This window comes from Triplophysa dalaica, chromosome 7 (genome assembly GCF_015846415.1).
Source record: "Triplophysa dalaica isolate WHDGS20190420 chromosome 7, ASM1584641v1, whole genome shotgun sequence".
NCBI classification, from domain to species: domain Eukaryota; kingdom Metazoa; phylum Chordata; class Actinopteri; order Cypriniformes; family Nemacheilidae; genus Triplophysa; species Triplophysa dalaica.
In genome coordinates this window covers 6,311,589-6,338,889 of record NC_079548.1, presented here as the reverse complement: position 1 = coordinate 6,338,889, position 27,301 = coordinate 6,311,589, and the positions used below count along the sequence as shown (strand labels likewise).

At 40.1% G+C, this 27,301-nt stretch overlaps 2 protein-coding genes across 3 annotated transcripts; both read left to right on the top strand.

Moving 5' to 3' along the window:
- The first annotated feature begins 540 nt into the window (after positions 1-540).
- Positions 541-8,665, top strand: il12rb2l (interleukin 12 receptor, beta 2a, like). Of its 2 annotated transcripts, none has more exons than XM_056753886.1 (15): positions 541-957; positions 1,182-1,466; positions 2,496-2,631; positions 2,794-2,945; positions 3,311-3,453; positions 3,679-3,823; positions 4,002-4,078; positions 4,183-4,429; positions 5,181-5,375; positions 5,463-5,564; positions 6,048-6,182; positions 7,051-7,194; positions 7,372-7,453; positions 7,735-7,819; positions 7,894-8,665. In XM_056753886.1, the coding sequence occupies exons 1-15, from the start codon at positions 897-899 to the stop codon at positions 8,269-8,271; spliced, it is 2,367 nt and encodes a 788-aa protein (XP_056609864.1). In that variant the 5' UTR covers positions 541-896; the 3' UTR covers positions 8,272-8,665. The 2 variants fall into 2 exon arrangements, with proteins under 2 accessions (XP_056609864.1, XP_056609863.1); XM_056753885.1 differs by having other exon boundaries at positions 2,791-2,945.
- A 1,323-nt stretch (positions 8,666-9,988) lies between these two features.
- Positions 9,989-22,625, top strand: smarca4a (SWI/SNF related, matrix associated, actin dependent regulator of chromatin, subfamily a, member 4a). Its single transcript, XM_056752957.1, has 34 exons — positions 9,989-10,128; positions 12,207-12,477; positions 12,563-12,695; positions 12,836-13,300; positions 13,406-13,504; positions 13,633-13,888; positions 13,998-14,124; positions 14,265-14,438; positions 14,567-14,740; positions 14,871-15,038; positions 15,138-15,188; positions 15,395-15,525; positions 15,671-15,725; positions 16,051-16,160; positions 16,286-16,433; positions 16,526-16,689; positions 17,087-17,153; positions 17,764-17,874; positions 17,958-18,200; positions 18,298-18,411; positions 18,749-18,856; positions 18,944-19,030; positions 19,113-19,159; positions 19,322-19,488; positions 19,575-19,738; positions 19,838-20,065; positions 20,204-20,281; positions 20,393-20,611; positions 20,698-20,960; positions 21,069-21,174; positions 21,321-21,422; positions 21,502-21,634; positions 21,718-21,854; positions 21,997-22,625. The coding sequence occupies exons 2-34, from the start codon at positions 12,268-12,270 to the stop codon at positions 22,027-22,029; spliced, it is 4,872 nt and encodes a 1,623-aa protein (XP_056608935.1). The 5' UTR covers positions 9,989-10,128; positions 12,207-12,267; the 3' UTR covers positions 22,030-22,625.
- The last annotated feature ends 4,676 nt before the right edge of the window (positions 22,626-27,301 follow it).

Below are 27,301 nucleotides of genomic sequence, written 5' to 3'. Positions count from 1 at the left end.
TTTTCTTCTGAATAAATTCAGTTTCCAACATGATCGCAGCAGTGCCCTTTTACTAATTATAACTCCGTGATGATGCGCCAAAAGACAAAGAATTTCCTTATTGCTAAATCATAATCTAAAGTAGGATTTAACCAAATCCTCCACATCCATTGTTTCTAGCAATTCTGTTATTTTTCTCAAATTATTACTAGTTTATTCTCGTAACATTTTGACTTCATTCTCGTAACATTTCGACTTTATTCTCGTAACATTTCGATTTAATTCTCGAAATCTTGTTTTTTTATTTATTTTTAACGTGCCACTAAAACGCCGTCGTACAAGTTGGATCCTTTCTAAATATTAAAAACACTAATAATAGAACTAGTTTATTTAAACTGACCACATGAAGCACATTTTTTAAGTATTTTATTTTTATTTCCATGAAGGAAGGCGAGTTAATTATCGTTGATCTGATTGGTCTGATCAGATTGGACTGCTTGCGTAGGCAGAACGGGGCGTAGCCTTCTGGTAAAGCACGCACGGTTCAACTCTGTCATGTACAGTTAGTGCAAGTGAATGAAAACTCCTTGCTCAGTCGTTCAACCATGTGGCTGTCCCGAAGTATTTTGGCCATAGTGACCTCGTCTTCACCGATCAAAACTTATTAGAAAACTACAAACAAAGGAGCCAGGAGGAAGATCACGCGTGTCTCAGGATGCAGAACGTTTATTTTATTTTGACAAAACGCAGATGTGGGCTTTCTTCTTCGTCGAGTGGTCACCAATGTTAATTTGTAACAGAATACACAATTACATCACTCACGGAATTTACTTGACTTCATTCGATCATCTAGTAATCTATAGATAACTGTACGTTGCGCAATACGGGATTTTTGTCCGTACTGTATGTCGTGAGTGATGGCACTGCGCAACGTGATCTTATTTTTCATACTTGTATACATGTGGATGTTGTGCCGAGGTGAGTTGTTAACAATTTTTACACCGAAAAAACTTTCTAGACACATTGTTTATAGATATTAGCTTGAAAATGTAGCAGCTTTTCGTTTAATCAGCTTTGACATCTACATTCTAATGATGTATAACTAAATATGCTTGTTGTTACGAGCCTTTCATGTTTTGAATGCGGCTTTGTATTGTGTTCTTGCCTCAACTTGTGTCGTCTTTGTTGTGTTTTTCCTCCAGCTTTTGAAGTTGAAGTTAAGTGCTGGTATAACCAAGCTCTTCCTGTTGGGGCCAATGTGTCTGTTTTGTGCCACACAAGTTTACAGGGAAGACCAGCCATCTGTGGTCTCTGTCAGATTGATGTCATGATATTTGAGCAGAGACATCACCTACCCAGTGCCTGTACCAACATCTCTGAGACACATGCCATTTCCATTGCATTTGAACATAAAGGACATGTTCGCTGCATGCTGAACTGCCTGGGGAATACACTGGACAGATGTAACGTGACAGTATTAGGAGGCAGTAAGTATGAGGAGATGTGGTGTAATGCAATATACCCCTGTAATGGTCTTACTGTTAATGCACATGATGTTCCTGATGTCTAACATCATCATTTATCGCATTAATTTTGGCTTGTCTTGCAACTGGTAAAAACAAAAGAGTAATATGTGTACTGTACTGTATATCAAACATTTTGAGTCATGACAGTTAGCTCTGCAACGTTCAGGGCTAGACAAGGATTAAAAAACGGCCCTCCGCGAGTGTGTTCCTGCCCAATTGTGCTTATGTGTCCGGTCTATGTTTAGATGCGGCCCACCATGAAAAGTCCCTCAATGCCAGAAGTCCAGTTCACCCCTTACAAGTTCACAGGGTGTTTGTGAGGATATCAGGAAAAGACTGTTTACATACAGAAAACTCCACCCATTAGATCTGTGAAGTTCATTTGCCCGGAACTGTTGTCCCACTGCTACATAATAAGATGCATTTTTAAAGAAAAAGCATTGCAACAAAACGTTTCCGCTTTTGAATCTTTGTGAGGCCTCATCTTATTGATGTAATTTAATTTCTGCAAACACAATTTGTGTGTGATTTTCTAAACAGGGAGACATTGGGTTATCTATACTCGCATGCTTTTTACTGATTTTAACTCACGTGAAGCGCTGCTCAAAATAAGACAGGAAAGGAAGCATGAACTCTCACGCCTTGATGTTGCTGCTATTCAAAAAACTTCCTGTTTCTGGTCACCTTCAAAAGTGGTTATGCACTTGCGACACACTGTCTGCATGCCTCTACTTACTCTTGCCATTTGTCATTTGTTTAGCCATTGCTAAACTAGTTCAAGATAATCACAATATCTATTGAAATTATTATATCAGTCAAAAAAGTTAGAATTTTATTTCATGTTCTCTTTTTTTTGGCCAAATTTGTAACCATTGTGATTTTAAAGTGTATTAGTACCATAATCACGGTTATTAACACCACTATTATTGCCAATACTGGAATATTGTTACAACCCTTCCCCAATGATTCACATTTTGCCCTCTTTTGCAGTCCCCCCAAATCCTCCCTCACGCCCTAACTGCTCTATAGAAGACCTGGAAGAAAGAGATATCCACTGCATTTGGAGTGGTCACAATAAGCCAAGTGGACCGACCATTTATACCCTACACTGGCAAGATTTTACTGGGTAGGAAAGTGACGCCACCATGGTATTACATATAATGCACACTGTACTTGCCAACCATTGGTCATCAGTATCTGGCAGCTGTAAACTGTTTAAATACACTATATCATGTATAACTGTTAATTCCGATAATGATAATAAATAACAGATTTTTTTATACAGCAGGAGTGTAAACTTCAGAGAGAGTGAAAAGGAGCATGCCATCATAAAGCGAGCAGAGTATACAGAAGATGCTCATATTAAAGTGTGGGTCACTGCCAGAAATGTGCTGGGTACTGCAAATTCAAAGGAGCATGAGTTTAACACAGGCCATATCAGTAAGTCACTTTTACACCACACTGATATTTAAGGGTAAGGGTCGAGGGGGGTTCTTACAGTTTTTTGTAGTGCTTTACTAAATTTAACATGCGCATATATGCATGTCATTTTTAAGGTTGGGTTGACTAATACAATTCAAAACACATGTATTACAATATGTGGAAGTATAACTTTTCTTTGTATATGATTTTCATGCAAATGCACAGATTGTGTATTTGCTGCCCTCTTTTGGTCAATGGGTTCCATGGTCTCATATTCCAACGTATTTGTACGCCTTGTTCTTTCTTTCAATTTTTGTCCTAAACCCAGCATTTTTTTCAGTTCTGCTAATACTTTTATTTCAATCTGATTTTTTATTTTGAAGTTCGGCCAGACACCCCCAACATTACTTCCCACACGTCTCACCCATTGGAGATCTTCTGGGAAATGGAATGTGAAACGGAAGGAGAATCTGACATAAAGTGTCAAGTCCAGTATCATGCGGATGATGAAAAGGATTGGACTGAGGTGAGAGAAAAGAATACATTTGTGTAGCAGCGCTGATTTATGATTTGATTCTGAGGTGTTTTAATGAATGGTTCAGTAACATCATCTGCTTTTAAACCCAATGCTGCTGGATTCAGGGCGATTTGGTTTTTGGATAAATTATTTTAGTTTAAATTGTCACTTGTCACTCTCAAGTGAAGGGAACTATACAGTAGATGTGTGTGAAAATCACTTATTCTTGTGCAGGTGGATGATTATCAGCTCTCATTTCTGTTGGAGGATCCTCGCCCATTCACCGTTTACCAGTTGCGCGTGCGTTGCTTCTGCAAGAATGAGCAGGAAGTTATCAGTCATTGGAGTTCAGTTTATTCAGTCAGAACACCCCCTGCAGGTCAGACTAAAATCCCTCCAAACAAATTGTTGAAGTTTTGTGCTTTGTTCTGTTTACATCAGAAGTCCAAGCTGGGAATGACACCAAGTTAACAGGCATCTTTTTAGTATTAACAAGACTCATGTGTCTTATTATATGGAACATTATGAAAATTTGTATTCCTTAACATTCTTTTCAGCACCAGTTGGAACGCTGGATGTTTGGAGTGACTGTACCCCTTATTCTGAGACAACTTTCTGTAACGTCTTCTGGAAGGTAGCATGAATTATGTTGAGCTGGCCAATCACAAAGCAGCACTTCATGCACACAAACTTTTCATCATTGGGTCTTGTTTTCTTCTGTTTGTTCTCTCGCCACAGGAGATGCCAGTGTCTCAGGCTAGAGGAGAGGTTAATAATTATATAGTGACGCTCAAGCTGGTGAATGGTACTGACAGCAGGAAGGTCACCAGGCAACGGAGAGACACGGAAAGCCAGCGTTCAGCTGAACAGGGCTGCGGGTGGCTCGGGCGTTTTCCTCTGCATCTGGGTGTCATGGGAGTATTTGTGTCGGCTAATACTTCAATGGGATTATCTGACCCTACGTTCTTTTCTTTTCCTGTGCTGGGTATGTTGGAAATTCTTGTAAAAGACATTTGTAAAGATAAAATAAGAATTGGTTAATTATTTGTGATTGACAAATGTCAATCAAAAGTCCCGGTGAACCGGAAGTTGCGATCGTTTTTACTTCCGTATTTTGAAGTACTTCCAAGTGAAATGGAAACACGCATTTCAAAATGCTCTCTCGCCACACCTTGTATTTCTCACGCAGAGAAATTTCCAGGATAACGCCCACCAAGTTGCACAGCTATAAGAGGAATCAAGTGAGTTCCCCATAGAGTTCAGAAGGCCCTGCCACACCAGCTAATCAAATAAAAAATAAAGCTACCGAACAGCCAATCAGAAAATAGCATTGCTGTATCTGGGTAAGATTTAGATATTCCCGCAACAACAACGTTTACATTCGGATTCCAAAAAAATGACATCATCCATGTTAAAGTGGAAATTCATCCAGCTCATAGTTTTCCTAACACTGAAATAATTTTAGAGAGATTATTTTTAAGGTTGAAAAACTTTCTAGTGTTGCTTTAAGAAGGATAACCTTTCCAGGAAGGAAGTGCATCGTCAAGTTTATACAGAAGATTATGAGGGCAAACTAATTTAAAAAAGAGAATGACCCACATTGATAAACTATTTACAGTACACGCTGCAATATTTAATGAAGAAAATAGGAATGTTTCTTTTTTATTTCACTCCTATTTAGTTGTATTGTAGTTGTTTTATTTCTATAATACAAATGTCACATTTATGTTCCGTAGGTCAGTTGACATCCAGTGTGAATTTCAGCGTGATAGAGATGAATCAGAACCTGAGGGTCTCATGGTCAGCACCCTCTGGATTCTCTGAGAACATACAGGAGTATGTGGTGCAGCATGTGTCTCTTGAGCCTTCACACCCTCCCTGCCTGAACTGGGTCAGAGTTAATAAAACCCAGAGTTTTGTTACCCTGGCAGGTGGGTTTGTGTGTCTGTAAGGGAGAAATATGTACCACTCCGAGCCATCAGAATGGTGTGTGATGTTGAGTTTTTCCTCATCTACAGGTCAATTCAGGAACTACACAGCATATAATGTGTCATTGTTCGCTGTCATCCGTAACAGCAGCACTTTCCTCAAATCTGCAGTTGCGTACACACTTCAGGGAGGTATGTTGGGCTTTATATCATTGATTGTACAATAACTGACCATCCTACGTGATTTCACTGTAGCATTTTATAAGCAGTTCCTAGAGGACACACGCAATGATTCGAAATGTATAGTTTTAATGAACTCTAAGGGGCTGTGTCCACCGAGGCATTTAGACCTGCGGTCGACATGTTTTTTCAATTGACAAACAAACCATCAGTTGATGTTTTTTTTCCATGCTCAGCGCTGGTGCTATGCTTTTTTTTTCTTCCACGATCAGCGCCGGCTTTCGAGCATACGCCCAGAGTTGAAAATGCTCAACTTTGGGCAGAACGCTACCCCTGCAGCCGGCGTTTTCAGCCGCATAAATGCGCCTCGGTCGACACAGCCTTTAAGTCATTTTGGATATAAATGTCTGCCAAATGCTTAAATGTAAGTGTCCTATATTTAGGTTGGCTAGTGGTCTAGTCTTATATTGTGTTATATTTATCTTTCCTCTTTAGTACCTCCTGAAGTCCCAAAGTTCCATGTAAAGAACATCTCTCACTCCTCCGTCACTTTGATTTGGAGTCACATTCCTGTTCATGCGAGTAAAGGTGTTATTCTGCAGTACTCATTGGGGCTCAATGAGGATACAGGTAACTACAGAAAGCAGATGAGCATGCAAATTTACGACTGAATTTAAACATTCAGTTTTGATTTGTCTCTGTAGGTTTCTAATCTAGATCTAGTCTCGTAATTTAGTCTCATATTTATTTTGTGGTTTAAGTTGCATCACAAATACAGTACATCTTGATCGGTAATAAGATCTGAAAAAGGTTGAATTCTGTAGGTTGAAACAATCTTTCTTGTACACCTCATAATATACTATTACTAATGAATTTTGTCTCTATGACCCGGTTCCCTCTTTCGATTAAACTCTTGAAAGTAAGCAAATGATCTATGTCAAACCACACGATTTAATCATTCATGTTTACCACACACGGTGTCGAAGTTTATAGATGGTTTCGAAGTTACAACATAAACAAATGTGACTGTGCATGTGTGCGTTCATGTGCTGCACTTAACTTCCGGTACACATTCACAAACAAAAGTGCCTGTAGATTATTTCTGGTAACAAGCAAAAGAACCCAAGAATAACCTTCAATTGGCTGAATTCAGTATTTTAAATTTAGACTGCGATACCAAGCTCAACTGCTAGAAGTCAATTTACCATATGGTTTCCTTAAATGCGACCAAGCTACAGCACCAATTCAACAAATTGTTTATTTAATACAAGTATTATGCAATAAAATAATAATACAAATTAACATGAATTAAACAAAATATAAATAGTTATATTATAATACATTGGCAAAAGACATACTGGAAGTTAACTGCGGTCCCGGCGGGTGACTGATGAAACAGTCTATATTTGTGATGATAAATTTGAAAGACACTCTAGTTATTTAACCCATATTGCAGCTTGAAAATGGAAATAATCGTCAATATCTGTGTGTTTAACAGTGGTTAATGTGAGTAGTGACATAACAAGTTACAAGCTGTCAGAACTACAGCCGGCTCAGCAGTATCAGGCCTGGGTCAGCGCTGTGACCGCCGCTGGTGAAGGAGCGAGAAGTATTACCACCTTCTCAACCGCAGATAAATCAGGTAACCTCCACATTTCCATCGTTGTATAATTTTGAATGCAAGAATCCTTGTGTCTCAAACGGTCTTAAATTTAGAAGTCTAAAGATTTTGTTGAATCAGAATGAGAGTAAAAAAAACTTTTTTTAAAGAAAAAACTTCACACAACGTTTAAATGTATAACTTCATATTATTACCCAGGTTATCTTGCCACATTGCTGCCGGCTGTATATACGGTCGTGGCATTGTTTGCCCTGATACTGCTTGCTGCTTTACTTTTCGTGTAAGTACGCCATTTTAGATTTATACTTGATTATATTTAGAAGTAATAAGAAATGAAATGTGATCAAATGGTGTGACTGAAATGATGTCAGCTTTGAATTCGGACACAATGCTCTCATACTCATCTCCGCATTTATCAGTCCTGTCTTCTGTTTGACAAAAATGTAAATGGAAGATGCTCTTTACTGCCCAAGCTACCTGGATCAGGAATGCATGATGGTTTTAGCAGGACAGGTGCATTTTAATTATAATTTGCGTTTTGCTGTCTTGCATCCTATACAGGTTTCGTTCATATGTAGCCACATTTCTTTGCGGTGAGATTCCAGACCCCACAAACAGTAAATCATTTAAACTTGCAAACTTTCAGGTGAGAATTTAAGATTTGTTTGTGCTTAATGCCAAATTCTTTACATCTTTAACTGTTTGCATCTTGGCTTCCAGCATGTTTGGTCCGGACTCTTTTCTCCCTCGGAATCAGAACTGAGGATTTCTGAGTTGGAGGTCGAGGAGAACCTGATTCCCATCGCAGTGGCCCCTACCACAGAGACCACACTGGAGAAGCATTCGCTTGATACTGGACCTCAACAGGACCAGATACCAGACGGAGTCCATAGAGAAGTTGAAGACGAAGAGAATATAGAGGAGTCTGTGGAGCCAAAGAGAGAAATAATTGCAGAGCGTGATGGTTGGGGAAAAGACTACAGCGAGATGGTCGACACAGATGAAGACGAAGGTGGTGGTGGTGATGATGATGATGAGGAGTGGGTGGAACAGCACTGTGTCTCAGACTATGAGAGACATTTTATGCCAACTGTTTAGGAAATTTGTCTATATTAGTGCCTTGAATCCACAGTTGTTGTGGAACCGAAGAGCAGTATGTATTACTGTTCCGTCAGAACTGACAAGAGTGATGACAAGACACTTCTGAAATGCCAAAAATGACAGAGGTTTTGAATAAATATGCACAACGTTTTTGCAAATGTTTACAAGATAACATTGTTTGATCAAAGGACCAAACAAGCAGCACAAAAGCATCGAAGAGTTATTGAACACTTCAGGGAAATAAACACGGAACATAACATTGGAAATAGGAAATAAATTATTTTATTACAAACAGATGTATAGTTTTAATAAACCAATGGCTGTAATATAGTTTATTTTGTAAATAATAAATACTTTTTGTATGATGTATATTAAATATCTTTATTTGTGACGCCACTGTATTCATGTCGATTTCTCCAAGATAACCTTGAGATTGCATTTACGATGCGCTTCTATAAGGGTTTCTGAGGCTTGCCCCAGATCAAAAACCTATGCCTATGTACAGAATAGGACTAAATAATTTTACTTAAAAATCTAAATCGTGCATAAAACTTATCTCTCTTATGGTAAACAGTATTGTTTGGTTTGTGACAGACAGCATACAAATGTGGCCAAAACCAAAATGTATTTATAAAATGGATATTTGTGGTCTTAAATTGTGATGACCCTTACTGTATGGCAGGGTTGGCAAGGCCTATAGAAACATAGCCAGAATCAGATGTTTTGTCTCAAGCCAAGATTTAGAGAAACTAGTCTATGCTTTCATCACCAGCAGGGTGGAATACTGTAATGGACTCGTTACAGGTCTTCCCAAAAAGACCATCAGACAGCTGCAGCTCATACAGAATGCTGCTGCCAGGATTCTGACCAGAACCAAAAAATCTGAGCATATCACTCCAATCCTCAGGTCATTGCACTGGTTACCAGTTACTTTTAGAATCAACTTCAAAGTATTATTAATTGTCTATAAATCACTTAATGGTCTAGGACCTAAATACATCTCAGATATGCTCATTGAACATAAACCAAACAGACTTCTCAGATCATCAGCATCAAGTCAGTAAGAGATAACAAGGGTTCACTCAAAACAGGGCGAGTCTGGCATTACGCCACCCGTAGCTGGAATCTGCTTCCAGAAGACATCAGACGTTCACCATCAGAAGCCACTTTTAAATCCAGATTAAAAACACACTTGTTTAGCTGTGCATTCACAACCTGAGCACTGTGCTGGTTTACATCAACTGCACTTCTATTTCTATTTTTGCTCTTATTCTTTTTACATATGCACTCACATTTTTAATCAATTTTATTGCTGTTTTATTGTTTTAAGTATTTGTGATCTTAAATCATTTGCATTTTAAAGATACGTTTTATTTCTTTCTGTCAATCACTTTATGTAAAGCACTTTGAATTGCCCTTGTGTATGAAATGTGCTATACAAATAAACTTGCCTTGCGTTGCCTTGCCTATAGGCTTAACATTTTCACTTAAAATCGTTACTCATTTTATTTAAATAGATTACAGAAAATGTATACACTAAATATACAAGCTATATAATGTAGTATACTGTCATAATATATGTTTTAAGCACCGTTATTATTAGGTTCTCGGAGAGTGTACCATCCCCCATAGAGCCGCACAGTCCGCATTCCTCCCAGCAGTCGCACTTCCGGTCGCTGCTGTAAGAGGGCGCTAGCGAGCCGGTAACTGATGCGTTCAGGCCGCTCTACAGCTACAATCAGACCCGACGGGAGGGGGAACCGAGAGGGAGAAAAAAACGAACTGGCTGAGCAACCCTTTGTTTCTAGATTTGCCGACGAGAACGGAGAAGAGACCGGCGCAAATTTACATTCTGTAAGTCATGCTCCAAACATCACAAGCTTTCTCGATGTCCGAGTGCGATTTTCAATCCAGCGCATACTTCGTAAAACGCGAATAAGGCGCGAGACGTGTATTTCTTCGCCAGTTTGCTGTGAGGTCTGACCGACATTACGCAGCAGCGACAGAATGAATGAATAAGTTTGGCAAATGTTACTAGAGCGGGGGACCGGGCAGAGGGTACGGGAGGCGGGTTGGATCAATCAACTTAAGGAAAAGATGCTCGCGGTATTTACCTCTGTAGTAACATGTTTACCTCGAATTATTTCACATTAAACACAGACACACAGCCACAGAGAAGCCCAGCATGGCCGACTGTGTAATCACACTAACAACCGGGTGCTTTTGAGTTTCTTTGTCTGTGCTTTTCTGTGTGGAATATTAGTCAAACTACTTGATTTAAAAGGTCTAATAGGTTTCAGCACTTCTTAAACACACGCTATATATATTAAGACTGGAGGAGAGACGTTTTAAACCGTTAAGATTCGTTTTGTTTCTCGTCTGGGTTTTAATAGACCTTCAATCTTTCTCGTCTTCTCTGGTGAGGTTGCACATAAAATTACAATTTCTGTCGTTTGGAGGGTATTTAACGTACATTTCACATAATGCCATCGAGTCGAAGTCGTGATTTAATGTAATGTTTAAGGCAAACTAAAGTTTACGATGTGTTGTTTGATCATGTTTAGCGGTGTTTAGCTCGCAGGCTACATGTAACGTTAGCTGATCATCACCACTAGCCGGCTGCTAATGCCACTTAGCTTTGGAAAAATACAATTTAATATTTCTTGCATGCTTTTTATGTTGAAATAAAGCGTTTTATAGGAGATGACAGTCTGAGGTATATCACAAGTTATTATTGGGTTTATAAATATAAGACTATTTTGGAAATAAACTGACGATTTGTTTGTTCACAGGTTTACAGTTGTTAAATGCAATGTGTACGTTTTGTATTATTGGGTTATCTGCATTTCATATGTTTATCAAAAATAATGTTTTTTTATTTTGCATTCAAATTAATAGCAATCAAACTGTTTGTTTAGCCATAATAACAAAAAAACTAACACAATTAAAACATGATATAATTTTGGAACCAAACTCTTCAGATATACATATGAAATACAAAAGATAACACAATAATACAAAATGTACACAATTTCATTTAACAACTGAACACCTGTTAACAAACGATTTTTCAGTTTATTTCCGAAACAGATTTTTCATTGAGTTATTCATTTGGGAACCAAACTCTTCATTTGTAATAAAATGATAATAAAAATAGATTTCTCAGCTTTTGCACTTTCTAATAAAAACAAGGTTAGTTTTGTAAGAGAGGACACGGACATTTCTTAAGATCTGCAATTTTTCTTTAAATAACATCATGTTTGGTTTCTTGTGCTTATTTTGATCTGAGAAAAAATATTGTTTAGCCGATTTTAATATGGAAATATCACATGAAATGATCTTTCTTTGTGATTCTCAGCTGAATGTTTTAATATAGCACACATACATCTGACTTGCGTCTATTTGACGTCTGCATTTACATCTGTAAGACATAGTTTGCTCATCTGCAATACTGCTGTCCGACATCACATAGACATCTTTAAGATGTCTGTACGATGTTTATGATTTAAAATGGGTGTAATTGCTCTTTCTAAGATGTTAAGCCGATGTTTTTACACATCAGATGTTTTATCTGTAGCAGACATATTGCAGATATGCAAACTTATGTATTGCAGATCTAAATGCAGACGTCAAATAGACGTAAACCAGATGGATTGTGTTAGTGGTGACATACATTAAATTGCAGCTTCATTAGCCCATTTTCATGCCTCATTTCAAGGGCTTTTTGCTTCGTTTTCTCTTCAAATTATTTTTGTTCACTATGGTTATAAATATTGCAGATTATCATTTTACTGTTTATTCAGTCATTTTACATTCTTGGCTACAAAAAGTTGTGACAACTTCCAGTGTTTAAAGCATCACCGTTCTGTGTTTGGTCATCATTTGTTGTCCATCTTAAATAAATAGCATCATATGTTTTTTTTCTTTCTCAGACTTACTTAAAATACAACAAGACAACACTTTTCTGCCTCTCACGTCCTCTGGCTTTGAAAGATGTCCACCCCTGACCCACCTATGGGTGGGACGCCTCGGCCGGGCCCTTCCCCAGGCCCTGGGCCATCTCCAGGAGCTATGTTAGCACCGTCACCTGGCTCTGCCCATGGGATGATGGGCCCCAGCCCTGGTCCCCCCTCTTCAGGTCATCCTCTACCTCCGCAGGGGCCCTCAGGTTACCCTCAGGACGGCATGCACCCACTGCACAAGGTACTGGGCTTTCTTTAATATAAATCAGATTTATTTGTGTTTTTGTTGTGTGATCAGGATCATTGAGTCATATTTGTCTTTTAAGCCAATGGAAGGCATGCATGAGAAAGGCATTCCTGAAGATCAGCGTTACGCTCAAATGAAGGGTATGGGCATGAGACAAGGTGGGCACAGTGGCAGGGGACCACCACCCAGCCCTATGGATCAACATTCCCAAGGTATGCATATGTATGTTTAATGTTCCCCCACGAAATATTTGGCTACGTTAACCACATTTGCGTACACATTAACGTGATGTCTAGCCAAATTTGAATTGTGTTGTCAGATCTAACTAGTTTCATTTTTTTTATTCTTCCAGGTTACCCCTCTCCTCTGGGAGGATCTGATCACGCCCCGAGTCCGGTGCCTTCCAACGGTCCTCCCTCTGGTCCCATGATGCCATCCGGCCCTGGCGCTTTACCCATGGAGGGTGGTGACCCACAGGCCATGAATCAGAACCGGAGCGTAGGTGCGGGTGTCGCTGGACCCAGTGCGGGTCCCAGCGTGGGACCTCCCAATGCAGGAGGGCCTGGTGTTGCCGGGGGAGCCACACCTTTTAACCAGAACCAGCTCCACCAACTTCGGGCTCAGATCATGGCGTATAAGATGCTTGCACGTGGGCAGCCTCTGCCCGATCATTTGCAGATGGCAGTACAGGGGAAAAGGCCGATGCCGGGTATGCAACAGGGAATGCCCAACATGCCCCCTGGCTCAGGTCAAGGAGCAGGCCCTCCTGGACCGGGGGGCCTAGGACCTGGGGTTCCCAATTATAATCGACCACATGGTGAGAAAACAACTCGCTATGTTTTACAGAGAAAAAAGAAAATCTGTTTTCCATGAGGACGATTTTGTAGGATGGTTTTTATAATTGTTATTATGTATGTTGTAGGAATGGTCGGACCAAACATGCCTCCTCCGGGACCCTCTGGGGTTCCCCCTGGCCTTCAGGGACAACCTCCTAATGGACCACCTAAATCATGGCCTGAAGGTGAATCTTTGAGATGATTTATATTAACCAACAATTTTAATTCGAACCGTCATCTTGTCATTACAAAATCTGAACAGCAGTCACGATTCATAGCCTTATTTTGTGGCTAAACACATTTTCATCCACAGGGCCCATGGTGAGTGCTGCGGCCCCTGCCAGTGGCCCACAAAAGCCGATACCTCCACAGCCCACTGGCCGCCCCTCTCCAGTGCCGCCTTCAGTTCCACCCGCCGCCTCGCCCGTCATGCCCCCTCAAACCCAGTCTCCAGGGCAACCACCCCAACCGCCCCCTATGGTGCTGCATCAGAAACAGAACCGCATCACGCCCATCCAGAAACCCCGTGGCCTTGATCCGGTGGAGATCCTTCAAGAAAGAGAGTACAGGTGAGATGTTAAACATTTTTTAGAGGTCAGTCCTCTTTTGTTATGCATTTGGAAAATAAGCTCAGTTTTGTCTTCAACGGTTAAAGTAAGCCTTTGTTTCATCCACCAGGCTACAGGCTCGTATTGCACATCGCATTCAGGACCTGGAGAACCTTCCGGGTTCTCTAGCCGGAGACTTGAGGACCAAAGCTAACATTGAGCTGAAGGCACTGAGGCTCCTGAACTTTCAAAGACAGGTAGCTTGCAATTTTTGTTTAAGTGTTAAAATGTTTTTAAAGAGATAATTTTTTGAAAATATAATACAAAATGCGTCTCATAGCACCAAAGATTGTCACAAGGTTCATGCACATCGCTGATCGATTTCCCTCTCTCACAGCTCCGTCAAGAAGTGGTGGTGTGCATGAGACGTGACACGGCCCTCGAGACGGCGCTGAACGGCAAGGCCTACAAACGCAGCAAGAGACAGTCCCTCCGTGAGGCTCGTATCACTGAGAAACTAGAGAAACAGCAGAAGATCGAGCAGGAGCGCAAGCGCAGACAGAAACACCAGGTACACAACCGTTCAGTGAAACTTTACCTTCCAACAAGCTCTAAATTCAGATGTGGCAGTACATTTAAAAAAACAATCGATGTAATTCAGACATGCAGACTAAACCTTTTGCCTTGCTGCACTCGTAGGAGTATCTCAACAGCATCCTGCAGCATGCAAAGGACTTCAAGGAATACCATCGCTCCATCACCGGAAAGATGCAGAAGGTGACCAAAGCTGTGGCCACGTACCATGCCAACACTGAGAGGGAGCAGAAGAAGGAGAACGAGAGGATCGAGAAGGAGAGAATGAGGCGCCTGATGGTGAGACGACACCTTTTCTCCATCCTTCAAAATGCATAAGTATCATTTGAACTCACAAAACACATTGGTACCAACAGTCTGACCGAGAAACACCTGCATTTGCTGAGATGTTTGTGTGTGCTTCATTCAGGCTGAGGATGAGGAGGGTTACAGGAAGTTGATCGACCAGAAGAAGGACAAACGTCTGGCCTACTTGCTGCAGCAGACCGACGAGTACGTGGCAAACCTCACCGAGCTCGTCCGAGCCCACAAAGCTGTGCAGGCCCTCAAGGACAAGAAGAAGAAGAAGAAAAAGAAGGTGAAATGAGAAAGGGAACCCTTGAGGAGCTAGTCCCTATTTATCACAGGGTTGTTACTTCAGGATCTAAAAGTTGCTTTGTGGTTTTTCTCCTCGCAGAAGTCTGAGATTGTGGAGGGCGGAGCTCCCGCTTTGGGTCCAGATGGAGAGGTGAGATCTCTTACATCCAGTTACACAAGTTGGTTATATCAAACCACAATCAAGTTGCTAGATGTGCTTTCTATCTTAAAGGGTCTGTATACTTTTTTTGTATAATTTTAAGAAGTTTTTGGCCATTATCAATCATTTACTCTTTTTCCTGTGACTGATCATCTGAAGTCTTACCTCCGTTTTGCTCTTTGTGTCATGATACACAGCCTCTGGACGAGACCAGTCAAATGAGCGATCTGCCTGTGAAGTTGATTCACGTGAATAGCGGAAAGATCCTGACCGGCATGGATGCTCCTAAAGCCGGACAACTGGATGCTTGGCTGGAGATGAATCCAGGGTGGGTGTGGCTTATTTTTATTTGGAGAAGCAAGATGTTTTACCTTTTATCGTCTTTATGAGATATTGTCTAAATTGGCATGTTTAAATGTGTTTGTGCTGCACAAAGTGCAATCGATTGTGATCTTGATGTTTAATGTCTGTAGGTACGAGGTGGCCCCGCGGTCAGACAGTGAAGATAGTGGCTCAGAGGAGGAAGAGGTATCCATGTCCTTCTCTCATATCTTGTGTAGCTTCTCTGAAGGGGTGTTTGTGCCTTTCTTTGAGAAAAGTAGGACGTTCAGGAAAATGAATCCAGCAGATGTAATTTTGCAGCAAAATACAGCTACTGTTATATTGCAAACAGAATTGTTTTAGAATAGCCGGATACCTGGAAATAGCATTATGGAAGTCCAAAATGTTTTGCATATCGCTGGAATACATCGGATAGCGGATACATATTCACAAGGCCTTATGTAAATGTAGTGTGCATGGCCAAACGGCTAGCAATCGAACATTCTACATTGTTGATGTGATATCTGTAAAGGATGAAGAGGATGAACAGCATCAGCCTTCTCAGTCCTCAGATGAGAAAAAGAAGATCCCAGATCCAGACTGCGAAGATGTGTCCGAGGTGGATGTCCGTCTCATCATCGAGTGAGTAGAACATCCGTCATGCGTCCAGATGGTTTGAAACAATGTTGATCTTCTCTGTGCAACATTCTCTTAGTCTGGTATTGCGTTTTTAAACAAGGAGATAAACTCCACCATATCCTTCACAGTGACGCCAAGCAGGACGTTGATGATGAATACGGTAGCGCGGCCTTCGCTCGCGGCCTGCAGTCATACTACGCTGTGGCTCACGCAGTCACTGAGAGGGTGGATAAACAGTCGTCCCTGCTGGTGAACGGAATGCTCAAACAGTACCAGGTACAAATATAAAAACAGCCGTTCAGTTTTATTTCCCCGAATTCTCTGCATCATTAGAGAGATTTGTTGAACTCCATCTGTTCTGTATGCAGATCAAAGGCTTGGAGTGGCTGGTGTCTCTGTATAACAATAACTTGAATGGAATTCTGGCTGATGAAATGGGTTTGGGGAAAACCATCCAAACCATCGCTCTCATCACCTACCTCATGGAGAACAAGCGAGTCAACGGGCCCTTCCTCATTATTGTTCCTCTCTCGTGAGTCTGTTCAATCTAAAAGTCGACTGCCATAATATTTTTGTTATTGATGATCCATGGAAATTATAGTTTGGTCAGAAAGGTGCACTTGGCTGCAAATCGAAACTGAATTTGTTCATGAATTGAGAGAATTTAAATAAAAAACGATTTTCTCTGTTTTATTGAAACTTAACCCAAATTTGGAAAGAAACTATTTTAAAACAATACTTAATATATCATGCAGTTGTAACAGACGATTGTAACACATTTTCTAACAAGTATCTAAATAAGTTATAGAGAACTAATGGCAAAATATTGCATATAGTTGTTTTTTTATGATAAAAAACGTTTTTTTTATAAATTTTGCTAATATTTCAGCCCAGAAAAATGATCATTTGTTTTGTTCTCTCTCCTACAGCACTCTTTCCAACTGGGTGTACGAGTTTGATAAATGGGCTCCTTCTGTTGTGAAAATTTCTTACAAGGTGATACATTTAATAGACTGTTCCACATTTATTCTGCTAAAGGGACAGTTCACCCAAAAATAAAAATTCTTCATCAAAAAGAAAAATAGTCGTGATTTACTCAACCTCGAACGTTCCAAATCTGTTTACATTTCTTTGTTCTAATGCACACAGAGAAAGATATTTTGAAGAATGCTTGTAACCAAACACTTCTTGGGCACCATTGACTACCATTGTAGGAAAATTTGCTTTATAAATTTCTTTGTTCTCTGGAACACAAAATAAGATCTTTTGAAAAGAAAGCAAACAGTTCTGGGGCACTTTTGACTACCATTTGCATTTATTCTAATATGGTAGTCAATGATCTTAAGCATTCTTCCAAATATCTTTCTCGGTCTTCATCAGAACAAAGAAATTGATACAGATTTGTAACAACTCTAGGGTGAGTAAATGATGAAAGAATTTTAATTTTTTTAATGTACTGTCCCTTTAAGATCAGTGTCACTTACCACTGAAAAATGTTTTTTTTCGGTTACTAACACAGAAAATGTTTAACACATAACTGGAGCATTTATAGGGCATTACCGAGAGAGCTCAAGTTCTCATTGTGTTTGCTCGTTTTATTTCTCAGGGCTCTCCAGCTGCTCGCCGAGCGTTCTTGCCCATTTTGCGTAACGGCAAGTTTAATGTGCTGATCACTACTTACGAATATATCATCAAAGACAAGCAAGTGCTAGCCAAGGTACCTTCCTTTATGCTCCTTATTTCTTTTTTTAAATAGCGAACGATTCGTTCAGTTAATGATGTGTCATCTGCTTAATTTAGCTGCGTTGGAAGTACATGATCGTGGACGAGGGGCATCGTATGAAGAACCATCATTGCAAACTGACTCAGGTGTTAAACACGCACTATCTGGCGCCACGGCGTGTGCTGCTCACCGGCACGCCGCTGCAGAACAAGCTGCCCGAGCTCTGGGCGCTGCTCAACTTCCTGCTGCCCACCATCTTCAAGAGCTGCAGCACCTTTGAGCAGTGGTTCAACGCTCCGTTCGCCATGACTGGAGAGAAGGTAACGTTATTCTTTGTGAGGATGCATGAGAAGTGCTACAGTGTGTTTTTCCTCAATTGTCACAGTGAATGTTGGTTGAACTCTTCTGGTTTTCTAGGTGGACCTGAACGAGGAAGAGACCATTCTGATTATCCGACGTCTGCACAAAGTGCTCCGCCCCTTCTTGCTCAGGAGGCTGAAGAAGGAAGTGGAGGCCCAGCTGCCTGAGAAGGTTTGTAACGTGCACATAGACAAGTGCAGCTACCTGTTGTATAAACCCTTGGCTTTATGAATTGTACATCGGTTAATTTCTCTCTCTCTCTCTCTCTCTCTCTCTCTCTCTCTCTCTCTCTCTCTCTCTCTCTCTCTCTCTCTCTCTCTCTCTCTCTCTCTCTCTCTCTCTCTCTCTCTCTCTCTCTCTCTCTCTCTCTCTCTCTCTCTCTCTCTCTCTCTCTCTCTCTCTCTCTCTCTCTCTCTCTCTCTCTCTCTCTCTCTCTCTCTCTCTCTCGCTCGCTCGCTCGCTCGCTCGCTCGCTCGCTCGCTCGCTCGCTCGCTCGCTCTGTGTTCAGGTGGAGTATGTGATCAAATGTGACATGTCGGCCCTGCAGAGAGTTCTGTATAGACACATGCAGGCTAAAGGAGTGCTGCTCACCGACGGATCAGAGAAGGACAAAAAGGCGAGTGTTGTAGAGACCTCTCCGACATGTGAAGATCTTCGGTGTAAGCTTTTGGAAGAATCTGACTTTTTCTTCCGTATCTAACAGGGTAAAGGAGGCACTAAGACTCTGATGAACACTATTATGCAGCTGAGGAAGATCTGTAACCACCCTTACATGTTCCAACACATCGAGGTAATTGTTCGTTTCAGTCTTCATGTGGGGCCTTTCCTATTTTGTACACAGGTTTCTTTTATAAGTTTGGTCCTTTTTGCAGGAATCCTTCTCGGAACACCTTGGCTTCAGCGGGGGCATTGTTCAGGGGTAAGCAGAAATGTTTCCACCATTTTTAGATTTAGTGTTTTAAGTTTATTAACGCCTATTAGTTGCTCTGTCTTGTTTTTGCTTTTAACCGCAATATTACTTTGGAGATCTTTGTTTACATTTGTGCATGAAAAGTCTCATTTGTATTTTGCTCCATCACAGGGCTGATCTGTACCGTGCCTCTGGTAAATTTGAGCTGCTGGACCGTATCCTGCCCAAACTCAGAGCCACCAACCACAAAGTGCTGCTCTTCTGTCAGATGACAACTCTCATGACCATCATGGAAGACTACTTCTCCTTCCGCAACTTCAAGTACCTGCGCTTGGACGGTGAGCCTACTTTTATGGGATTCACTGACATGTTTGCTTCCAGAATCGGGCGTGGTTCTTATTTTCCTTTTACCTTGTGTCTGTAGGAACCACTAAAGCTGAAGATCGCGGCACGCTGCTGAAGAACTTTAATGATCCATCCTATCAGTACTTCATTTTCTTGCTGAGTACCAGAGCCGGAGGTTTGGGTTTGAACCTGCAGACTGCTGACACGGTTATCATCTTTGACAGTGACTGGAACCCTCACCAGGTCGGTCTCGGTGCATTTCCATTCTCTGTCATAGTTTGATCTTGGACTGGTATTGGATGTATTCTTTCTGATGTGTAATTTCTCAATGTCGTCTCACAGGATTTGCAGGCTCAGGATCGAGCCCATCGCATCGGGCAGCAGAACGAGGTGCGTGTGCTTCGTCTCTGTACCGTGAACAGCGTGGAGGAGAAGATCTTGGCCGCCGCCAAATACAAACTCAACGTGGACCAAAAAGTCATCCAGGCTGGTATGTTCGACCAGAAGTCCTCCAGCCATGAGCGTAGAGCTTTCCTGCAGGCCATCCTGGAGCACGAGGAGCAGGACGAGGTACAGACCCTCATTTAAAATAAAACTGCACTGATATTTTGTTACAGTTTAAAATCATGCATCAAAACGTTGGAATACAAGGTTGTTTTAAAGCTCGTACAATTGAAATGAAATGTTTTCTTTTCTCTCACTATTCAGGAGGAAGATGAGGTGCCTGATGATGAGACCGTGAACCAGATGATTGCCAGAAGCGAGGAAGAGTTCGATCACTTCATGGTTTGCAGCGCTACTAAATTAAAAGATTCTCAATTAAACGTCTTGTAGATGGAACATTTATTTTCATACTTATATTATTGGAGCGAATTGTAATCATTGTCTGTCCCCCAGCGCATGGATCTAGACCGTCGCCGCGAAGAAGCTCGCAACCCGAAGCGCAGACCTAGACTGATGGAGGAGGATGAGCTTCCCACTTGGATCATGAAGGACGATGCAGAAGTGGAAAGGCTGACCTGCGAGGAAGAGGAGGAGAAGATGTTCGGCCGTGGCTCCCGTCAGAGGAAGGAAGTGGACTACAGCGACTCGCTCACAGAGAAGCAATGGCTAAAGGTAAATGACAATATTTAATTACTTGCAATTGCGTCTGCCATTTTATTACAAAACAGCAAGAGTATTTACATACCGGGCTCTCGCAGGCTATCGAGGAAGGAAATCTTGATGACATTGAGGAGGAAGTGCGCCACAAAAAGACAACCCGGAAGAGGAAGCGCGACCGTGACCTTGACCTTCCAGGCCCGGCCACGCCAAGCTCCAGTGGGCGGAGCAGAGATAAAGATGATGATACTAAGAAGCAAAAGAAACGTGGCCGTCCTCCTGCTGAAAAACTTTCACCCAACCCTCTGGCTCTCACCAAGAAGATGAAGAAGACCGTGGATGCTGTAATCAAATACAAAGACGGGTTAGTGGGTTCTTTTTTCTTTTCCAGCGCTCCCACAGACACTTGATCTATTTATTTTTCAGGTAATATAAGTGTTTTGGTGTCTGAAGTTTTTTCTGTATTTTACAGAAACGGAAGGCAACTGAGCGAAGTGTTTATTCAGCTGCCCTCTCGCAAGGAGCTGCCTGAATATTACGAGCTCATCCGCAAACCTGTGGACTTCAGGAAGATCAAGGTATGACAAGACTTCATTTGTTTCCAGTTTTTTACAATTTAGGAATCCTAATTTCATCAATTATAGTTACATTTTAATTAAAAAACCATCAGTATGTTGAGTTTTTTTTTTTTAATCATGTGAAGCACGTTCTGTTATCTTTCCAGGAGCGTATAAGGAGCCACAAGTACCGCAGTCTAAATGACCTGGAGAAGGACGTCATGCTTCTGTGCCAGAACGCTCAGACCTTCAACCTAGAGGGATCACTGGTAAGCCCTTATTTTTGACTTCTAGCTGATTTACAAGGGTTCCTTTCAGATTCATTTATGCAATCAACGCACATTTCAGATCTACGAGGACTCCATCGTGCTGCAGTCCGTGTTTACCAGCGTGCGGCAGAAGATCGAGAAAGAGGAAGAGAGCGAGGGAGAGGACAGTGAGGAGGAAGAGGACGAGCTTGATGAGGGATCCGAGTCTGAATGTGAGTAATGATCATTCGTGAAATCTGGGCGTTGAACGATTTACATTTCAGATGTTTATGGCGTATGTGTGTGTGTGTTTTAGCTCGTTCGGTGAAGGTGAAGATTAAGCTGAGTCGAAAGGAAAAGGTGGAGAGAGGGAAAGGAAGGCGACGAACAGGCCGGAGCTCACGCCCTAAACCTGTCGTCAGTGACGATGACAGTGAGGAGGATCAAGAAGAGGTGCTTATTTTAAATTGTTGACATTAACATAAGTACTTGGAGTCGTATTCCAATGTTTAAATCATTACACGTGTATCTTATGCTGAGTTGGCCAGTGATGCTCTTGTTGTATTTGCTCATTTGTCTTTTGGCTTTCTCACAGGAGCATTCAGCTAGCGGCAGCGACGATGATTAAAGCTCCCAATGGACCAATCGTATCGCTTGCCCACTTCTGCTGCCAGTACATCGTTGACGTAAAACTTTCCAGACCAACTCCTGACGGCCATTCCTGAAGGCCCTAGTTTTCTCTAGATGAGCGACTTTTTAGAGAGGAATTACACGAAAGCATCAGAATTTAAATATAAGTACAAACAAAAATCATTCACTTGCATATTTAAGCAGATGATCTTCATTTATGTATAGTAAGACAGTTTAAGTATTGAGCGCTTTTGTTTTTCCATATTTGTTGTTTTTATTATTTGTCTCACTAAAGTGACATAAGATGGACAGATATCTGAGTGGCCGTTAACTGTAAGAGTGGATCATGTTTATATGTCCTCCTTATTGTTTTTAGCAGTGTGAAAGTCCCCACCTCACCCCAGAGCCCAGAATGCATGTTTGCCGGTTTCTTCTCGTTCAGTTATTCTCTTGCTCTTGATTAAATTAAAAGGGGGATTAAGGTACTTGTACTAGATTTACTGTCAGGAGAGATTGGGGACAATAGGCTGTAGGATTCTGTATTGTCAGTGTCACTGGAATTCCAAAATGCACAATAAAGACATCTCAGAAATACAGTGTGATTGAGTGGTTATGGACGGGTGTGCAGGATTGTGTTCTAGTGTTAAAATGATAGTTAACCCAAAAATAGAAATTCTGTCATCATTTACACACTCTTTTGTCATTTTAAACCTTTATGACTTTGTTTCCTACGCAGAACACAAAATATATTTTCAAGAAAGTTGTTAAACGTCCCCCATGTACTTGCATTGGTTTTGTGTGCGTACAGTAGATGTGAAGGAGTGCCGGTTAACAACGTTTTTCAAAATATCCTCTTTTGTAAGAAAGTCACTCGAGTTTGAGATGACAAGGGGTTGAACAGAATTTTCATTTTTGGGTGTCTAGTCTACACAAGTCTAGTGTACATCTATCCAAAATAACACCACAGGCGTACAGTATCACTCATGTTTGTCACACAAAAAATGTACAGTCTCAATTGTAGTAGGTGATGGTATGCAGCTCTTATCTTCGAACACCAAGGGGTGCTGTTGTCCTAAAGTTATAAAGATGAATGACCAGTCTAAACTACATGCATTTAAAGCAGTTCCATAAAATACAAGAGCTTTGTAGCTTTGGAAATGAATTCCCAGAAAGACTTGCTTTGGCGTTTGTTTGGAAAAATGTACTTTCCATCTGAAGTTCAGGCAAGCTCAACCGTATTCAACCATTTTTTTCTCCATCTCCTTGAATTCATAATAAATTCTCTAGAGAAAATCATGATTTATAGTTTTTATACTAAGGGTGCGTTGTTAAATCAGTTTACCCTTTCGAAAAATAAGTTATCCAAACTGTAGATGCATGCGTTTCCCTTATATAAATGTTATACTCTGCCCTATTTTTGTATTTACTCACTTAAAAACAAATAAATTGGGGACCTAGTGATTTATAGTGATCCATCAGGATCTTGGTTTCTGATTAAAAAGACATTTCATACATTCATGTAATGTGGACTGTTTACGTACATTTCTGTATTTAAACCTGCTATTGTTGTTTTCAGTTTCTTCTCACCGAGATTTATTGTTAAACTTCCTATATCTTGGTAATGGAGCATATCCCTCAAATGTTTTATCTAGTAAAGCTTTATTTTGTAAATAATAATGTTATTGCTGCTGTAGTACAAGCTCTGAACATTACATCTAGTGTCCTTAAATTATTCACACCCTTAAAATACTGTAACGTATTTCGCTTTGACACACCTTCATCTCTTCTGATATATTAAAGATGTATGTTTAGTTATTAGACTCCAACTGCTTGTTCTTTTGTTTCACAAGATTTCAGGTAATCTTTGTCTGAGACGAGAAAACATTCCACACAAATACTTAAGTTTTTAAAGAATGCAGCCTGGGCAAGAACATCAGCTGATACTCGAGGCACTGAATGTGCCCTAGATAAAAACAAGTCAAACACATACAGGAAGAGAAAACATAGGTTGGCAAATCTACCCAATATTGGCTGTCCTCCAAAAAAAGTAGCCAGACAAGATGATCCATAGTAACGGAATTAGCCAAAAGACCTTCGCAGACATAAAGGGTAACAATGGTGGAGAGTATAATGTTTATTGTGGATACTAAATATTTTATGGTGTCCATCATGTACAGAACAAAATGCATGCTTTTTAAAAGAATTTAACAGAGTGATACAAGAAATAGAGATAATATAGAATATTGGAAAGTCAAAGTGGGTGAATAGTTTTTGTTTGATCTGTACATGCCACTGATGTTTAACTAATCTGATGTTTACTCATGTAAACTAAATAGCCCGACTTGCTCAAAGGCCATTTCTTACTCGCATTGCAAACCCTGAGGACAAACGAAGGTGTGTCTCTTCCTCCTGTCAACCTGTTTTAACTGTTACAGTCAGCTTAAAGAGAGAAGATAAACAAGTACAACCATGGTGGTGTATACAACATTTAGTTTTCAAAAATGATTAAAAAAATATTTAAAAAATGTTCTTTATGTAATGACAATTCATGAGAAACAAAATAACGGTAGCCTATCACAACTGTTTTAATGCTCTTAAAAATAGCTTTCAATTTTTGTCACGTTTTTTAGTAAAAATTGTATTTCGAATAATAAATGTAATTGTTTAAAATAAGGTTTTCTAAGATATGTTCTTTATTGGGCTTTTTAACTTTATCGACTAGTTTCCTTAAATGACAAATCATTCATATTCCTGTCATTCCTAATCCTTTTCTTCTGCTAAACACAAAGCGAAATGTTTTGTGTCAAAATATCTTCTCTTGTGTTCTGCTGAATAAATAAATCTTCACACATTTGGAATGTGAAAAATTTAAAATAATTTTCATTTTGGGGTGTACTGTCCCTTTAAAATGTTCTTTTACACTTTTAGACATTGAAAACATTTGAGGTCTTCTCTATTTTCCTCACTCTTGTCACATAACTATATTATCTCATAATATTAGACAACATGGTTTTCAGTGCAGATGTACTGTATCCAGTGAGGTGGTGGGGGGCACTTGGGACGTTGGGAACACAGAGACTTTATTGTTAACCTCCCTTTGGTGGGATGTCATAAGCAGCCGTCGGGGTGAGAGATTTTTCCACGGTATCACATTGGGAGCTTGCAAGATGCAACGATTTGTTAATATTATTGAAAGAATTATTGCTAATAACTTAAACATTATTTCAGTATTTATTAACCGTCACATCTGTGAACCCAAAAAAGAAGAACTTTTGTGATGTCACTGTGATTTTGTGTCCATGTATAGAAGTCAATGGGGACGTATGTTGTTTGGTTACCAACATTCTTTAAAATATCTTTTGTGTTCTGCAGAAGAAGAAAAGTCAAACAGATTTGAAATGTCATGTCAGTGAATAAATGACAAATGAACTTTCATCTATTTAACTCTTTCATTTTTTAGAAAAGCTGTTGCTAAAAACAAACAGAATATGATCATGTAAGCCATTCATACAAAAAAGGTAAAAGCATGTAGGATACATTAACCTCTCAAGAAAGCATAAAATCATTCAGCAGCTACTCCTACTTTCCATTTTAACGATTTGATCAGCAAAATAAGATACCGCTTCAAACGCTGGACTGAAGCTAATAAGCATTGCGCTTGCTTCATATTATTTTATGAGCAACTACACCTGAGAACCTCGCAGATACCTGACAAATAGAAAACCATCTGTTTTGTCTTTCTGGAATGTCTTCTTTGTTTTGACAAGTCGGGAAGCTTCATGCTGTTGAGTGGTGGGTTTGCAGGGTGGTAGATCCGGTTACTGATGAGGTGAGATGCGTCTTTCAGGTTAAATAAAATGGGGAAGATAAGCGATCACGTCATATGCCCTACAAAAAACATTGCATTTCAGTCTTGGACTTTGTCTAAACACACAAACAAATCTCTGAGAAAATGATTTGTATAGTATCTTACAGTTTATGGTTTCCATTCTTACATATGATACATAAGCTGATATTTACCTCACAGGAAACCAAACTATATCTATAAGTGTGGACATTATCACATCACCTTTGTGTTTTCACTAAATTTTCTTTTTGGGTTGCAGAATCCTTTTCGTCTTAATATTGAGCTTGTATCAAGATTCCCCCACAAATGTGTTTAAGATAGCATGCCAGCAATGACAGAATAGCACTGAAATACATTGTTTTGGTAAATGTCCCAGCTTTCATGTAGAAGACGATGTGTTATGACATTTTGGGGCACTCGTTCAAGAACACCGAGTGCTTTTTCAGCAGTGCTTTCACAATGTTTTAAACTTGTCTGCTTAACACTAGAAAAGAGAAGTCAAAACATTAATGAACTTTATTAGTAGCATTCCCTGTTGAAAAAACAGCATGTGCTGGTCGGGTAAGTTTTGATGCTGGTTTGTTTTGGTCATGTGGTGGTTTAAGCTGGTTCTTAATTGTTCATGTGCTGGTCCATAGCTGGTTTAAGATGGTAAAATCAACATCAAACCAAACCCAGCATATGCTGATTTTTCAAAAGGGCTATGCTGTGCATTTCTGTCGATGTATGTTTTTTTTAGTGAGAATTAATTGTTTAAATCACAGTTGTCTTTAAGTTAAAAGATTTCACAGCTTAGTAGTTTATGATGGCAAATAGTTTCTTTTAGTGTGGTACTTAATCTCTAGAGGTCTTTATCTCTCTAAAACAGATAAATGATGATAGGCTACAGCTGAGCCCATAATGTGTTTATGACTGTATAGTTTATAGTATTTCAGACAAGGTAGAAAAACACAAATGAGTTTTAGATTGGTGTTATCTTGGTCTTAGTTTGATATGAAAGACACGTTGAGTAGGTTTTTCTTCACCATAAGTTACACCATTTCTTCCAAATATCTTCACTTCATCACGTCACTTTTGAGAATGTGTTTTTTCTCGCTCCAAGCAGTTAAATGTTTTCAAGATATGTGACCCTGGATCATAAAACCAGTCTTAAGTAGCACGGGAACATTTTTAGCAAAAGTCGAAATTACCTATTTTTCTTTTATGCCAAAAATAATTAGGATATTAAGTAAAGATCATGTTCCATGAAGATATTTTGTACATTTCCTACCTTAAATATATAAAAACTTAATTTTTGTGAATGGATTGCCTGCTACAGTGCCCATGATTAACAACTTCAAAGGCCATTTTCTCAATATTTAGATTTTTTTCCACTCTCAGATTCCTGAGTTTCAAACGGCTGTATCTGTAGATACAGATATTG

Coding starts and splice junctions, on each gene's coding strand:
- il12rb2l (XM_056753885.1), top strand. CDS start 897: ATGGCACTGCGCAACGTGATCTTATTTTTCATACTTGTATACATGTGG. Junction 958..1,181: donor CATGTGGATGTTGTGCCGAG/GTGAGTTGTTAA, acceptor TTTTTCCTCCAG/CTTTTGAAGTTGAAGTTAAG. Junction 5,565..6,047: donor TGCGTACACACTTCAGGGAG/GTATGTTGGGCT, acceptor TTTCCTCTTTAG/TACCTCCTGAAGTCCCAAAG.
- smarca4a (XM_056752957.1), top strand. CDS start 12,268: ATGTCCACCCCTGACCCACCTATGGGTGGGACGCCTCGGCCGGGCCCT. Junction 12,478..12,562: donor GCATGCACCCACTGCACAAG/GTACTGGGCTTT, acceptor TTGTCTTTTAAG/CCAATGGAAGGCATGCATGA. Junction 21,635..21,717: donor TGAGGGATCCGAGTCTGAAT/GTGAGTAATGAT, acceptor TGTGTGTTTTAG/CTCGTTCGGTGAAGGTGAAG.